Consider the following 17,081-nt stretch of genomic DNA (forward strand, 5'->3'; position numbering starts at 1 on the left):
GGACTATTTGCAGGCCATGACATTGACTTTATGCGTCTTTCTTCAAGGAATGCCTTCACAGTTTTTGCTCTATGGCAAGATGCATTGTCATCCTGGGAAATTATATCATCATCCCCAAACATCTTTTCAATTGATGGGATAAGAAAACTGTCCAAAATGTCAGTGTAAACATGTGCATTTATTGAGGAAGTGACAACGGTCATTTCCCCGGTGCCTTTACCTGACATGCAGCCCCATATCATCAAGGACTGTGGAAATTTTAATGTTTTCTTCAAGCAGTCCTCTTCATAAATCTCATTGGAACAGCACCAAACAAAAGTTCCAGCATCATCACCTTGTCCAACGCAGATCCGTGATTCATCACTGAAGATAACCTTTATCCAGTCCTCCACAGTCCACGACTGCTTCTCCATAGCCCATTGTAATCTTGTTCTTTTCTGTTTAGGTGTCAATGATGGTTTTCGTTTTGCTTTCCTGTATGAAAATCCCATTTCCTGTAGGCGATTCCTCACAGTGCGGTCACATACATTGACTCCAATTTCCTCCCATTTGTTTTTCATTTGTTTTGTTGTGCATTTTCTGTTTTTAAGACATATTTCCTTAAGTTTTCTGTCTTGACGCTTGGATGTCTTCCTTGGTCTACCCGTACGCTTAGCTTGAACAACCTTCCCATGTTCCTTGTACTTGGTCCATATCTTAGACACAGCTGACTGTGAACAGCCCACATCTTTGGCAACATTGCGTGTAGATTTACCTTCTTCAAGAAGTTTTATTATCTTCTGTTTTGTTTCAAGCGACATCTCCTGTGTGGGAGCCATGATTCATGCCAGTCCCCTTGGTGAAACAGGTCTCCAAGGTGTGGTCACGGGTGTGGTTTTAACTGCAGACTAACAAGCAGATCTAATCTGAAGCAGGTGCTCATTTAGGGAAAGGAAATTGACTCCCCCCCCAAAAATAGACTGATTCCATATTTTTTTCCTCAGAATTGAGTGATTCCATATTTTTTTCCCTGTGCTTGGTCAGTAAAAGTAACCTTTTCTGACTACCACAATGTTTTTTCGTCGTTTCTTTTATTGTTTCTTAAAGCCAGAAAGTTGCCATTTGGAATGACTAGAGTTGTGTGTCATGTTTGTCTTCTGATTTTGTTCTACACAACAAAACAACTGCATGAGCGCTCTTCCAAGACTGGTGATTCCATACTTTTTGCCAGGGGTTGTATTGTCCTGCTGGATGTAGCATCAGAAGATGCTACACTAAGTCTCACAGCATGCTGTAACACGAGACTCAGCGAAACTTGGCAAGATTTGGCAGGATCAACATGGCAGGCTACTGAAAACAAATGCCCCAAGCTAACAGAGAACAATTTAAATAATAATAATATATGTTTATTTTAAAAAAGGGGTCGATATTCCAAACCACACCAACCCGGTCACTCTGGATCACAGCGAAGAAGATCTCACCAGCCCGACAGATTTTATCAAAGAAAGCTTTCTGCGGATCGTGATAGGGAAGTCGAATGGTGCCACGACGAGCTCCAAAACCGGCTCCAAAATGTCATGCTCCGTGGTCCGGAGCCCGTTTTTCCCAGCTGCCCTGAAGGCATCTTCCCTGCACGCTGGCTTGATTGCTTATGCGCTCCACCTGCTTTGAGCGCTTTATATACCTGCCTGTTTCAACCCTTAGCTGCCAGATCGTTTTGGTTCTTCCCTGTACATATCCAGCCTTGATTTCTCTGCCTGTCTGTTGTTGACCCTGTCGCCTGGATTTGGATTCTGCCTCTGCCTGCCCCTGTCTGGTACTCTGCTTGTCATTGTTTGGATCTCCTGGCTCTCGGACCTCTGGAATAGATTATTGGACCTAGATAACGGATCACGGACTCAACTCTCCTCACTCCCACGAGGATTCTCTGACCCCACGCTGTCATCCTGGTCAGCAGTCCGACCTGTGGGTTATTATCCAGCTTCTAACCTCTCTTTTGCTCAGCAGCTTCTCCCACATCACGCAGCGGATTCCTCCCTCGGCTCTGATCTTGATACAATCCTCCTTCACCCGCTGGATCTCACTCTGCTGGTACGTCAGCCCACACTATTGCGCACTGTCACCTGCCGCTCTCTGCGTTCTAACTCCTGTCTCCTATATCCACAGAAGCCTGACCACAGAGAAGACCAGGATTGCACATTCTATCAGTTGTATACCAATAAATGTTTGTAACCCATCCCTGGGTTTCTGAGCCTTCTTCTGAGTCCAAACCTGTCAGCCTCATGACACCAAAAGGGTTCGCCTGGCGGATTCCCCTGAAGCGACCAGCTCAGTTTCTCCAACCGCCAGCGATACGACGGATATCTTAATCTCCATCAACGGGAAGCTATCCAGTCTTGATGCCCGGCTCTCCCTGCTGGAAGTTCTTCATCATGAGTTTCAATCTTTAAAAGAAAGTTGGGAATATAGCCAAAAGCAGGTGAAAGCTCTTGCTACGGAGAACAACGCCCTCAGAGACTCGGTGAAAAGCCTTACCGAAGGACTAAGCCGACTATCAGAGGATAATTTAAAAAGAAAAATGAAAGAATTGGTCATAGATCTGCAGGCTAGTAGCATGAGAGATAACTTAGTTATTTCAGGGATCCCTGAGCAGGTGGAGGAAGATACAGAGGCAGTTGTAAAAAAAAAAAAAAAAAAAAATTATCAGAACCAAGCTGAAACTTTTAGAGGAAAAGGTAAAAGCCATCTCCTTTCATTGAGTTCACCGCATAGGGGGGGAAAAAAAAAAAAAAAAACGGAGGGCAGACCCAGGCCGATAGTTGCTAAATTCGTTCTCCACAAAGAAAAAGAAGAGGTGAAGCGTTGCGGCAGACAGCTTCGTGGGACTGACCTTAGCATGAGCGATCAGTTTCCCAGAGAAATCCTGGAGTGTCGCAAGATCTTGTTCCCCATCAGGATAAAATTCCTGGACGGAGGAGCCTGCGCTGAAATCTCGGTGGACAAACTTTATGTCAATGGACAGCTACATCATGACCATAACACCACTCCCTGCTCTACTGACCTCAGATATGTATCCACACTTTGCTCAGGTGATATAAACGCTAATCAGACTCACTGGGCTTAAGTCACAGAGTTTAATGTTTGTTCACATTGGACAATAATACTGCCAGTCTCTAATGTTCACAAAATGGATTTATTTTTCATGGGTTCATTTTCTTTTTTTCACCCCTCCTTTTTTTTGTCATTTTCCTCTCACTTTATTCTTCTTTTTCTCTCTCTGCACTCTTTTTTTTTTTTTTTTTGTTTTTCTTTTTTTCTAGCTGCCACCTCACGGAACCATATAACACTAATGCTAAGCTGCACAGCACATTTAGTAATACCCGCATATATAACCCAACACTCACATTTATTAATTCAAGTACATTTAATAACATTCAACACAGGCACACAACATTACGCATACATGTTCATACACTTACACACACACACACACATTTATATCAACAAGAAGCATCCAGCACTCAACTTTTCACCACAAGCATGACCATACTTAGATTTATCTCATGGAATGTGCATTGAGCTGGGACCACAGAGAGAAGAGACTAAAAATCTGTAATAGATTAGAGGATCTGCAGGCAGACATTGTGTTCTTACAGGAGATTCATATGACAAAAACATCAGTGAATGCCCTCTCTACAACAGTTTCCTCATGTTTACTCAGCCTGTTATAACTCCAGACAGAGAGGGGTAGCCACTCTGATAAATTGAAAAGTAACATTCACAGAAATCAGCGTTATCATAGATCCAGAAGGGAGATTCATCATAGTAAAATTATCTATTCAAAATATGAAGTTATGCTTAGCTAACTTATATGGCCCAAATGTTGATGATCCCTCCTTCTTTCAATCTTTATTCACATCACTTTCTGAACATGCAGATAGCACACTGATCACAGGAGGGGATTTTAACATGGTTCTGGCTTGATTATTTTCTGGTTAGCAGCTCTTTGGTAAGTGAGATTTCAGAGACACAGATTCACACCATCACTATCAGCGACCATGCACCAGTTTCCTTCACTTTGAGGAACACAAGAATCACACCATGGGCTAAAAGCTGGAGATTTAATTCAGCGTTGTTTAAAGATCCCAACTTTATCAGCTACTTTACAAAAGACTGGGCTATATACTTAGAAAACAATAACAAACCAGGAGCCTCAGCATGTGTTCTGTGGGAAGCAGGGAAGGCGGTAATGAAAGGCAAAATGATCTCTTTTGCATCACATAAAAAAAGAAAGAAAACTCAAAAATATTAGAATTTGAACTAAGAATTAAATCATCAGAGGACGCCTACAGTGCTTCACCAGATGAACCAACGATGAACCAAATAAGGAAGGCTAGACTTGAATTAAATGAAATAATTAACATGAGAACAGAATTTCTGGTGCAAAGATTATGCTTGGAGACATTTGAACATAGTAAGAACATAGTAAGATTCTTAGCTAATCAGTTGAAAATAAATAAAGAAAAATGTACCACATCAGCTGTTAAAAATTCAGTAGGTAATATTACGCATGACCCAGATGCAATAAACAACATCTTCAGAGATTTCTATAAAACTCTGTATACATTACACTTAGATCCATCAGACAACGATATCCATCATTTTCTTAACAACATAGATATTCCAGGTTTACAGCGGGAACAAGTCACGGCCTTAGATTCCCCCCTCAAAGTGGAGGAGCTACATGAAGCCCTTAAACATATGCCCTGTAAAAAAGCCCCAGGTCCATCAGAGTTCTATAAAGAATTCTGGTCAACACTGGCCCCTACATTTTTCAAAATGGTGACACAAATACAGGAAAATGGTTACTTACCCCCAAACATAAACTCTACCACCATAACTGTACTATTAAAACCAGGTAAAGCCCCTACAATACCATCCAGCTACAGACCCATATCACTGATAAATGCTGACCTTAAAATCTGCAAAGCATTAGCTGAAAGGTTAGAGAAAGTAATTCCTCTCATTATACACCCTGATCAAACAGGCTTTATAAAGGGCAGATATTCCTCTGTTAATATGCGGAGACTAATTAATATAATAGATTATTCTACAATCAATAACCTGGAAACAATAATAGTTTCTTTAGATGCAGAGAAAGCTTTTGATCGTGTTAACTGGAAATATTTACTAGCTACTTTAAACTGATTCGGCTTTGGACCATCTTTCATTAACTGGATTAAAATCTTATACAGTTCTCCTAATGCGAGTGTTAGAACAAATGACCAAACCTCTCCAAGTTTTAATCTACAAAGGGGTACCAGACAAGGTTGTCCACTATCTCCCTCACTTTTTGCTATATTTATTGAACCACTAGCCGCTGCAATTAGACAAAATAAAGCTATTAAAGGCATTCAGTCCAAAAATATATATTTCATAAAATAAGTCTTTATGCTGATGACGTTTTACCGTTCCTCCAGAACTAACAAATCTCTCTATCTGAAACAATCTCACTAATTAATAAATTCTTATCACTCTCAGATTACTCCGTTAACTGGTCTAAGAGTACAGTTCTACCCATCAACTGTAGCTTTCAGAATCTACCCAACATCACCTTAAAATCAGGTAACATTAGATACATGGGTGTAAATATTCCCTCCAGGCTCTCAGAACTAACAAAACTTAATCACATTCACCTTCTTAAGACTATAGAAGATGATCTTGCCTGCTGGAAATCTCTACCCATTTCACTCATGGGGAGAGTTGCCACAATAAAAATGATGGTTTTTATCAATTGTATTGTACATTTTCTTTATGTATTATGTCGTACTGTGGTAGTTTATATTGTTTGTGTGTGTGTGTGTGTGTGTGTGTGTGTGTGTGTGGTGTGGTGTGGTGTGTTTTAGGCAGCCTAGACAACTGTTATTTCCACATTTTAATCCTGTTCTTTTCTCTCTTTTTTTCCCCTCTTCCTCTGTCTCCCTGTCAGGTTCGACACTGACATATAAAGACTAAAGAAAATAAGATTACAGTAAAAACTAGAAAATTTCAAAGAAATTTTGATGGGTGCCAATGCGCCGGTGTACCCGCCGGCCCCCTGGCGTGCCGGCCATGCTGCTACCGCGATGGAGCCGGCCGGCGCGAGTGAGACAGCGCGAGACGGAGGCAAACCCGCCCGTGAACGCGATGCCGTTAAACATCCCGTACGGCCACCAGGTGGCGCCGCAGCCGCCGCGCGTGCACGAGCGCGCTCGGATCGGTCGTCAGATGAAAACAGCCAAACATCAGCGTGATCGGAAAAACTGCAGAAATCAGGCGGTCACTAGGTGGCGCTGTAGTCATTGTTCATGTGCAGAAATGTTTAGATAGGGACTTTTAATAAAACTGCCAAGTTTCAAGTTCTTTGGTCTACCCAGTCCAGAGTTAGAGTCACTTCCTGTTTTTGTGTTGGGGGGGGGCATCTAGATGTGTCCAGGATAGAAAAGTCATAGAGAAAAAAAAAGTTTAATCTTTGCATGTTTGCAAAATCTGCAGACTGACAGGTATGAAAGGCCTAAACAGTGGCAATCTGCAGAATGACAGCAGCACCGTTGCGTGCAGGAGGCTTTGAGGAACAAGAGGATATAAGTCTTGTCACTGTACTGCAAACAGAACTTAAATGGCAGCAGAAAAGGGCTAAACAGTGGCTCTTTGCAATGACAGCAGCTGCTTCCATGGCAACCTAGCCCCCACCCTTTCCCCCGACAGTTAGCAGACAGCCACACATGTAGGGGCTCAGGTTACACACACTCACACAGAGAGAAAGGCTGCTCTAGAGCACAGGGAAATCACTGTCTGCAAGCCTCCGAACTTCTTGCTGCTGAAAGCAAACCGTAATACATATGAAAATAATTCTTTCACGGTTGCGTGCAGGAGGCTTTGAGGAACAAGAGGATATAAGTCTTGTGACTGTACTGCAAACAGAACTTAAATGGCAGCAGTTGGAAAAATGGCTGCATCTCAGCAGAGTCAATGGGAATTTTGCATGGGGAGAAAAGAGTTTGGGTCTTTCTGAGCCTCATAGCTCCAAATCTGTACGTCCTAGCCCAAAATGAGCTCCTGATAAATTGAAGCCAACAAAAAACCCTACGTTTTGATGTAAAAATTGTGTCTGTAGAGCAAAAACTCTGGCCGTGAGAGAACTTTGTTTAAGAAAGTCTTGTGGAAGGAAAAGCTACAGTGAGAGGAGAGTGGAGCAGAGGGAGAGGATTTTGGCACTTTTTGCTAAAACTTAAACAGTGATTGTGAACAAACTGTAAAAGACATGAAACTGCCCTTCAGACCAGTTATAGATTTATCTTTCGTGACCCGTTTAAACTTTGAATGGTGTTTCTAGGTGAATGTATGGCTGAGCTGTAGGCTTCCAAAGTGACCTATGTTTTTGGGCTGATCTGACCCAAATCCCATTCATTCCAATGGGACCGAAAACCGCGGTTTATTGCGATTTACTCGAGAACCGCCAGACTTTTGTACGAGAAAAGTCATACCTAACATGTCCCGATCGAGACGCACAGATTGATGTAACTTTTGTGGGGGTGGAGGCGAAGTTGTAGGAGGAGATAGCCGCCAAAGTCCGGGCGGAAACGGAAGAATTATAACTAGAAAATTTCAAAGAAATTTTGATGGGTGCCAATGCGCCCGTTGCGCCGCCGCCCCCTGGCGCACGCCGCGCTGCCATCACGGCGCCAAGAGGCGCGAGACGGAGGCAAACCTGCCCGTGAATGTGATGCCATTAAATATTCCGTACGGCCACCTGGTGGCGCTGCAGTCGCCACGCGCGCACGAGCGTGCTCGGATCGGGTGTCAGATGACAACTGCCAAATATCAGCGTGATCGGAAAATCTGCAGAAATCAGGCGGCCGCTAGGTGGCGCTGTAGTCATTGTTCATGTGCAGAAATGTTTACATAGGGACTTTTAATAAAACTGCCAAGTTTCAAGTTCTTTGCTGAACACAGTCCATAGTTAGAGTCACTTCATTTTAGAGGCGGGGGGACATCTAGATGTGTGGAGGATACAAAAGTCATAGAGAAAAAAAAAGTTTAATCTTTGCATGATTGCAAAATCTGCAGATTGACAGGTATGAAAGGGATAAACAGTGGCAATCTGCAGAATGACAGCAGCTGAGACTGCTTCCATGGCAACCAAGCCCCCACCCTTTCCCCCAGACAGGCAGCACACAGCCACACATGTAGGGGCTCAGGTTACACATACTCACACAAAGAGACAGGCTGCTGTAGAGCACAGGGAATTCACTGTCTGCAAGCCTCCGAACTTCTTGCTGCTGACAGCAAACCGTAATACATATGAAAATAATTCTTTTACCGTTGCGTGCAGGAGGCTTTGAGGAACAAGAGGATATAAGTCTTGTGACTGTACTGCAAACAGAACTTAAATGGCAGCAGTTGGAAAAATGGCTGCATCTCAGCAGAGTCAATGGGGACTTTGCATGGGGAGAAAAGAGTTTGGGTCTTTCTGAGCCTCATAGCTCCAAATCTGTACGTCCTAGCCCAAAATGAGCTGCTGATAAATTGAAGCCAACAAAAAACCCTACGTTTTGATGTAAAAATTGTGTCTGTAGAGCAAAAACTCTGGCCGTGAGAGAACTTTGTTTAAGCATGTGTTTTTGAAGCAAAAGCTTGAGTGGACCAGAGTGGAGCAAAAGGAGAGGATTTTGGCACTTTTTGCTAAAACTTAAACAGTGATTGTGAATAAACTATAATAGATATGAAACTGCCCTTCAGACCAGTGATAGATTTATCTTTCGTGACCCGTTTAAACTTTGAATGGTGTTTCTAGGTGAATGTATGTCAGAGCTGTAGGCTTCCAAAGTGACCTATGTTTTTGGGCTGATCGGACCCAAACCCCATTCATTCCTATGGGACCGAAAATCGCGGTTTATTGCGATTTACTCCAGAACCGCCAGACTTTTGTACAAGAAAAGTCATACCACACATGTCCCGATCGAGACGCACAGTTTGATGTAACTTTTGTGGGGGTAGAGTGAAAGCTGTAGGAGGAGATAGCCGCCAAAGTTAGGAGCGGAAACGGAAAGCGGAATAATAATAAAAAGCGGAATAAATGCAGAGCGATAGTAATATGTTGCCAATGCCTTCAGCATTGGCACCCATAATAACTAGAAAATTTCAAAGAAATTTTGATGGGTGCCAATGCGCCGGTCGGCCCGCCGCCCCCCTGGCGTGCCGGCCGTGCGGCCGCCGCGATGGAGCCAGCCGGCGCGAGTGAGACTGCGCGAGACGGAGGCAAACCCGCCCGTGAACGCGATGCCGTTAAACATCCTGTACGGCCACCAGGTGGCGCCGCAGCCGCCGCGCGTGCACGAGCGCGCTCGGATGGGTCGTCAGATGAAAACAGCCAAACATCAGCGTGATCGGAAAAACTGCAGAAATCAGGCGGTCACTAGGTGGCGCTGTAGTCATTGTTCATGTGCAGAAATGTTTACATAGGGACTTTCAATGAAACTGGCAAGTTTTAAGTCCTTTGGTCAACCCAGTCCAGAGTTAGAGTCACTTCCTTTTTGTGTGTGTGTGTGTGTGTGTGGGGGGGGGGGGGGGGGGGGGGGGGGGGGGTATGGTGTTGACAACCACTGGACATGCAGATGTGGTCTTTGGTCAACCCAGTCCAGAGTTAGAGTCACTTCATTATAGTGGTGTGTGTGTGTGTGTGTGTGGGGGGGGGGGGGGGGGGGGGGTACATCTAGATGTGTCCAGGATAGAAAAGTGACAGAGAAAAAAAAAGTTTAATCTCTGCATGATTGCAAAATCTGCAGATTGACAGGTTTAAAAGGGCTAAACAGTGGCTCCTTGCAATGACAGCAGCTGCTTCCATGGCAACCATGCCCCCACCCTTTCCCCCAATCAGCAAACAGGCAGGCTCAGGTTACAGACAGAGACAGAGCACTGTGAAATCACTGTGTGCAAGCCTCCGAACTTCTTGCTGCTGAAAGCAAACTGTAATACATATGAAAATAATTCTTTTACCGTTGCGTGCAGGAGGCTTTGAGGAACAAGAGGATATAAGTCTGGTCACTGTACTGCAAACAGAACTTAAATGGCAGCAGTTTGAAAAATGGTTGCATATCAGCAGAGTCAATGGGGATTTTGCATGGGGAGAGAAAACTTTGTGTCTTTCTGAGCCTCATAGCTCCAAATCTGTACATCCTAGCCCAAAATGAGCTCCTGATAAATGGAAGCCAACAAAAAACCCTACGTTTTGATGTAAAAATTGTGTCTGTAGAGCAAAAACTCTGGCCGTGAGAGAACTTTGTTTAAGCATGTGTTTTTGAAGCAAAAGCTTGAGTGGACCAGAGTGGAGCTGAGGGAGAGGATTTTGGCACATTTTGCTAAAACTTAAACAGAGATTGTGAACAAACTGTTAGAGATATGAAAATGCCCTTCGGACCAATTATAGATTTATCTTTCGTGACCCGTTTAAACTTTGAATGGTGTTTCTAGGTGAATGTATGGCTGAGCTGTAGGCTTCCAAAGTGACCTATGTTTTTGGGCTGATCCGACCCAAATCCCATTCATTCCTATGGGACCAAGAACCGCGGTTTATTGCGATTTACTCCAGAACCGCCAGACTTTTGTACAAGAAAAGTCATACCACACATGTCCCGATCGAGACGCACAGTTTGATGTAACTTTTGTGGGGGTAGAGTGAAAGCTGTAGGAGGAGATAGCCGCCAAAGTTAGGAGCGGAAACGGAAAGCGGAATAATAATAAAAAGCGGAATAAATGCAGAGCGATAGTAATATGTTGCCAATGCCTACAGCATTGGCACCCATAATAAGCAGAATAAATGCAGAGCGATAGTAATATGTTGCCAATGCCTACAGCATTGGCACCCATAATAATAAAAAACATCAAGGGCAGCCATGTATATAACAGGTTTCCCTTGGTAGAGCAAATCTGTCAAGCAAGATATGGCATGCAGACCACCATTCTGTATGTTAGGATGCTGGACAGGACAGGGTAAAAAAAAAAGATGCTACGCTGTGGCCATCAAGGGATGGATATGGTCAGCAACAATATTCAGGTAGGCTGTGGTGGTTAAACCAGGCCATGTTGTTACTAAGGGGCCCAAAGTGGGCCAAGAAAATATCCCCCACACCATTACACCACCAGCAGCCTGAAGTGTTGATCCAAGGGAGGATAGACCCATGTTTTCATGGTGTTTCCACCAAATTCTGACCTTACTATGGGAATGTGGAGCTGAAATGGAGACTCATCAGACCAGCAACGTTTCTCCATCTTCTATTGTCCAGTGTTGGTGAGTCTGTGTGGATTGTAGCCTCAGTTTCCTGTTCTTAGCTGACAGGAGGCACCTGGTGTGGTCTTCTGGTGCTGTAGCCCATCTGCTTCAAAGTTGGACGTGTTGTGTGTTCAGAGATGCTGTTCTGCAGATCTTGGTTGGAACCAGTTCTTATTTGACTTCCTGTTGTCTTTCTATCATGTCCAACCAGTCTGCACATTCTCCTTTGACCTCTGACATCAATAATTCTGGTCCAGACAACTGCTGCTCACTGGAAATTTTCTCTTATTCAGACCATTCTCTGTAAACCCTAGAGATGGTTGTGTGTGAAAATCCCAGTACATCAGCAGTTTCTGAAATACTCAGACCAACAACCATGCAGCATTCAAAGTCACTTAAATCCCCTTTCTGCCTCATTCTGATGCTCAGCTTGAACTTCAGCAAGTCATCTTCACCATGTCTAAATGACTTAATGTGTTGAGTTGCTGCCATGTGATCGGCTGATTAGATATTTCTGTTAACAAGCAGTTGAACAGGCAGCACTAATAGAGGATTACTTTTGAACTACGACATACAAACAAAATTCCTTCTGTCTTACGTATGAAGGGGCTGTCCATCATTTTCCTCTTGAGGTGGTAAAATTCAGCAGTAGGTCTGATAGAGGCGAGGGCCTGCAGAGGCCTCAGGAACCACTCCTCCAGAAGGATCTCCACCAGCCCTGCCTCGGCCATCTTTTTTGAGGTGAAAGGTGGTAGCGGCACTGACACAGTCACTGTACATTCCCTGGAAAAAAAAGACACCAGGATCTTGACTTAAACATCTGGCTGGATTCATTTTCATCTGTCACATTTGCAAACTCGCAAGCCTGAGGTCTAATCAGTTAAACTAGAGATAACTTTGCAAATGAATTCTTGGAAAGTCAAGAATAAAAGCAGTCACTGTTCTGGCTGCAGACATCGAACAAAAAAAGATTCCTCTCAGGTTTGTTTGCTCTAACTATAACAAAATTGGGAATATATCCCCCCCCTTTGTTATGCTCAAGCCATTTTATGAAAGAGAGGGCATAAAGGGCTTTTCCTACTTTGCAGTAAGTCTCAGATATGTGCTATACCTGGGGGAGAAAGTGTACAAAGAAGCAAGTTGTTTCCTGACTCCAGAGAGAGCTGTGGCCAACCTGGTTTCAGTCCAGTGGTAGGTATGTTGGCCAGCCTGTCAGAGAAAACCAACAATTTACACAACACAGGAGACCATTTGCATGGTTTTATTACTTTTTAGAACCTTTTATATTTTTGGATCTGATCCTCGATCCATACAAATTACATAAAGGTTACCTCATTATTAGGAAATCTGGCTTTCTTCTGTACTCTTAATTGCCACATCCATCCTAAATTTTATATAAATATCGTTATTGCAATATTTTATAAGTTTACGATGAAATCTAAAATAAAACATGCAAGTAAATGATCTAATAGGGATGAGGTGTTGACTTAGTGACCTGGTTTCTAACATGCAGGCTAATCCCATTGGAGTATCTGGATTTTGGGTTTTCATTTTAAGATGGATCTTCTAGTTATGTTAGGATTGGGTTCATTAGGCGTATTGTTCTTGTTAAGTTTGCTTTGCCTTGTTTAATTTTAATTTACTTATTTATTTAATTTGGACAGTGCTGGTCAATTAAAATCAGTACAAGAAGAATGATAGAAATATGTCACACACAGAGAATCATCATGGGCACCTGACTGCAGATGTTAATTATAATGCTAACTGATATGATGCATCAAATGACAACATTTGTGTTTGAAATTGTACATGGTCCAAATGAAATGAAATGAAATTTAAATTAAATTAAATTCAGAAGACAAAACTGAAAATCATGATCAACATAAAAAAAACGAGTAGGTGTGTGTGTGTGTACTCAGATTTGGCCACATATATTAGTTTAAATTAAAGAAACATGAAGCAGACAGATCTCCTTTGTCATAGGAGGAAGAGGATGGTGAAGATAGACCGTCTGCTAGAATCCAGAGAGGCCAACAGAGCTCTTTTTTTCTCTCTGCATTATTTTATAGTATTATGATTTCAGACGTGTGTGAGGATTTGTGAGCACAGCCCAGAAAACTTCCTGTGACGTCATTGGATGTCCACGTTATGTAATGTTAGAGATTAAGGACTGGAGATCTAAGTGACTGTAAAATGGTGCGGCTTGTACTGATCAGGAAATGATAGCACATCTGTTCGAGGTCTGAAAATCTTCTCTTTATAGCCATTCGTATTAATTAAGTTCTTAAATTTCTGAAATCATGTTGGCAAGACAATCTATGTATGACAGCTGCTTCAGGAGGAGGAGATGGGTAGAAACTCAGGGTTTCTGATTGTGAACCTGCCAGGGGAGTCAGTTACCATAGTAACAGACTCATGGGAAGATTTACCTCTCTTTCTGGAATGAAAAACCCAAAGTTTCCCTCAACTCAGGGTTAACATACTCAGAGTTTCAACATAACTTGCTCTCACCTGCAGCCTTCGACACCATTTCCCTCTCCATCCTCCTGGCTAGACTCTCCTCCATCGGCATCATCCACACCCCCCTCAGTTGGTTCAAATCATACCTCTCTGGCCGCACTCAGTTCATCCAGTTGAAAACATTTACTTCCCAGTCACTCCCAGTCACCACTGGTGTGCCCCAGGGCTCTGTCCTTGGGCCCCTGCTGTTCATCATCTACCTCCTCCCCCTCGGTTATATTTTTAGAAAACACCACATACATTTTCATTGATATGCGGATGACACCCAGCTCTACCTCTCCACCAAGCCTAACTCTACTCGCCCAACATCCTCCCTCACAGATTGTCTTCAAGAGATTAAGTCCTGGTTCACCTCAAACTGTCTTAAATTAAACAGCAGCAAAACAGAAATGCTATTAGTAGGCCCCAAATACACTCTCCAAATGTGACAGTTTCTCCATTCCCATTGATGATTCTTCCATTTCCCCCTACCCTCAGGTAAAGAGTCTGGGTGTTATCCTCGACAGCACTCTGTCTTTCAAATCATATATCAATAACATAACCCGGTCAGCATATTTTCACCTTCGCAATATCAACCGCCTCCGCCCCTCCCTCACCCCTCACACCGCCGCCATACTCATTCATAGTCTTGTCACCTCCCGTCTCGACTACTGTAACTCCCTTCTGTTCGGTCTTCCCCAAAAAAACACTTAATAAACTTCAACTCGTTCAGAATGCAGCAGCTCGGGTCATCCCAAGAACCGCATCCACCCAACACATCACCCCTGTCCTGCAGCAGCTCCATTGGCTCCCCATCACCTACTGCACCCAGTACAAAATCCTGCTGTTCACCTACAAGGCCATCATTACCTCGCTCCTCCCTCCCTTTCTGATCTTCTCCATGTCTCCATACCAGTCCGTTCCCTTAGATCCTCCTCCTCCATCCACCTCACTGTCCCCCTGCCCGTCTTGTTATCATGGGGAGCAGAGCTTTCAGCTGCTCTGCTCCTCATCTCTGGAACTCACTCCCCCCAGACCTCTGTAACTCTGATTCTATACAACTGTTCAAATCCAAACTCAAAACACATCTGTTTAAACTGGCATACTCACTGTAATATTTCACACTGCTTTTTATTATTGTTTTATGCATTCTTTAATTTATGAGTGTATTTATTGATTTGTTTTATTCTTGTGTTTTATCCTGTAAGGTGACCTTGAGTGTTAAGAAAGGCGCCAACAAATAAAATGTATTATTATTATTATTATTCTTCTCTAGAATGGACCAGGAAGAGGTGGATATGGAAGATGCTCTTAACTGAGCCCACTCGCATCTGGACGAGGGAAGTGGCACAGTCACCATACTCTTCCAGGATTATTTGAGTGCCTTCAGTATGATCCAGCCCCTTGCACTCAAGGAAAAACTCATCAGCATGAGAGTGGACCCCTGCCTGGCTGCTTGGATATCCAGCTACTTAACCGACAGACCGCAGTATGTCAGGCTGAAGGACATCATGTCTGACACTGAGGTCAGCAGTACTGGAGCTCAGGGGGCTGTGTTGTCCCCCATCCTCTTCACTCTGTACACTGCTTCAACACCATATATATATATATATATATATATATATATATATATATATATATATATATATATATATATATATATATATATATATATATACAGTGTAGGGAGTAATGTGTTACTGTAACAATATTACTTTTTTGGGTAACAAAGGAAAGTAGGTCATTACACTTAAAATATTGGTAACAAAATGACTTTACTGGACTACAGTAACACATTTTTCTGCGTTACTCGAGCCGTGTTTGCCTATGTGTAAAGTTCTGATCTGCTTTACGTGGTTGCGCATGCTGCTGCCTGTGTGTGTGCTTGCCTGGGCACGTTGCCACACAGATCGATTTGCTTGACGTAGCTGATTGTGTGCCAACTAAAGAGAAAGAAAAATTAAGCTGGAGACGGAGACAGGGCTTTTGGTCGGTGGCGATATCCGCATTATTTTTTAGTTCAGGCCAGTTTCAGTCCAAGCTTGTGGTGAAAGATTCTGCTCGCCGGTCAGTGGAAGGAGTCCTTCAGTAGCCAACCCGCCTAAACAAGCAGCCGACCCGCCTAAACAAGCTAAGCTTTTTTTCAACATTTCCTGGAGAGCAGCAGCCGGTAAGACAGAAATGAACAAGCTAGTTGCAGGGTTCATTGTAGGAGACATGCTCCCCCTGTTGACTATTGAATCGCCCAGGTTTAGAAAAATACTAGATAAAATGATTATGAGACAAGTGTGCCCATTTCTTCCCACAGACGGGGATGTTGTTCTTGTGGTTTTAAAGCCATTTTGTTTATAATATACAGTAAACACTATACAGACAGGCAGCGATGATTTGGCCATGATGTTTGTCCATGTCTACACGGTGAATTAGAAATGGTAAAGTAAAGTAATAAGTAGTGGCGGTACTTTTCAAATGCAGTAACTAGTAAAGTAATTTCACTACAATTTGAAATTGTAGTGAATTGAATTGAGTAACTAGTAACTAATTACTTTTTTAGAGCAACTACCCCAACACTATATATATATATATATATATATATATATTTGTGTGTGTGTGTGTGTGTGTATATATATACATGTAAATACACACATATGTGTGTATATACATATATAGCACATCCAGGCTTTTAATATTAAATATCTGTGAAAGCTGTAAGACGTGTCTACAATATAAATCACTTTGGAAAAGCCAAACAGACATGGCTGACACTGACATTAAATGAAAACCTCACCGCATCCAGAACAGCTCGGAGTGCAGTCACTCCGGTCTGTGACAGCAGCCTCAGGTGGGAATTCTCCAGCAGAACAGGCAGAACATCAACCAGCCTTTCAGTCCACATCCAGACATACTCCCTCCATATTACATCCAAACTCTGGCCCTTCACATCCTGGTACACACCGGCCAAAGTGGCCAGGGGCCCTGAAAACACACAGGCATCCAGAGACTGAAAACAAGATCCATAGATTGATGCTGCAAGTCACAAGACTTAAAGTACAGGAAATAAAACAGAGATGGGGAGCAGGAGCAGAGACATCCTTAAAAAAAAACATTTCTGGATCATGTCTTGACAGAAATCAGATAACATACATAATAAGATGAGAGACAAAAAAGAGGGGTTTTGATGGTTCAAGTGATTAAGGTCATTAAAGATTTTCAAACAAAATAATTTCTGTTGGCTGTGCTACACCAACTTAAGAACAAAAGGTTTTTGTGTTTTTTTTATTTATTTAAAAGC

The 17,081-nt window shown here is 42.9% G+C and overlaps 1 protein-coding gene across 3 annotated transcripts in view; it reads right to left on the reverse strand.

Annotated features, from left to right (window-relative positions):
- LOC121644668 overlaps nt 1-17,081 on the reverse strand; it is a 43,346-nt gene that overhangs the window by 9,163 nt on the left and 17,102 nt on the right. For all 3 annotated transcript variants that reach the window (XM_041992787.1, XM_041992788.1, XM_041992786.1), the window contains exons 24-26: nt 16,578-16,765; nt 12,402-12,499; nt 11,889-12,073 (exon numbers count right to left, since the gene is read on the reverse strand). In XM_041992787.1, coding sequence (XP_041848721.1) covers nt 11,889-12,073; nt 12,402-12,499; nt 16,578-16,765 — 471 coding nt within the window. The remainder of the gene's footprint in view (nt 1-11,888; nt 12,074-12,401; nt 12,500-16,577; nt 16,766-17,081) is intronic.

Source organism: Melanotaenia boesemani, chromosome 8, assembly GCF_017639745.1.
Source record: "Melanotaenia boesemani isolate fMelBoe1 chromosome 8, fMelBoe1.pri, whole genome shotgun sequence".
NCBI lineage: Eukaryota > Metazoa > Chordata > Actinopteri > Atheriniformes > Melanotaeniidae > Melanotaenia > Melanotaenia boesemani.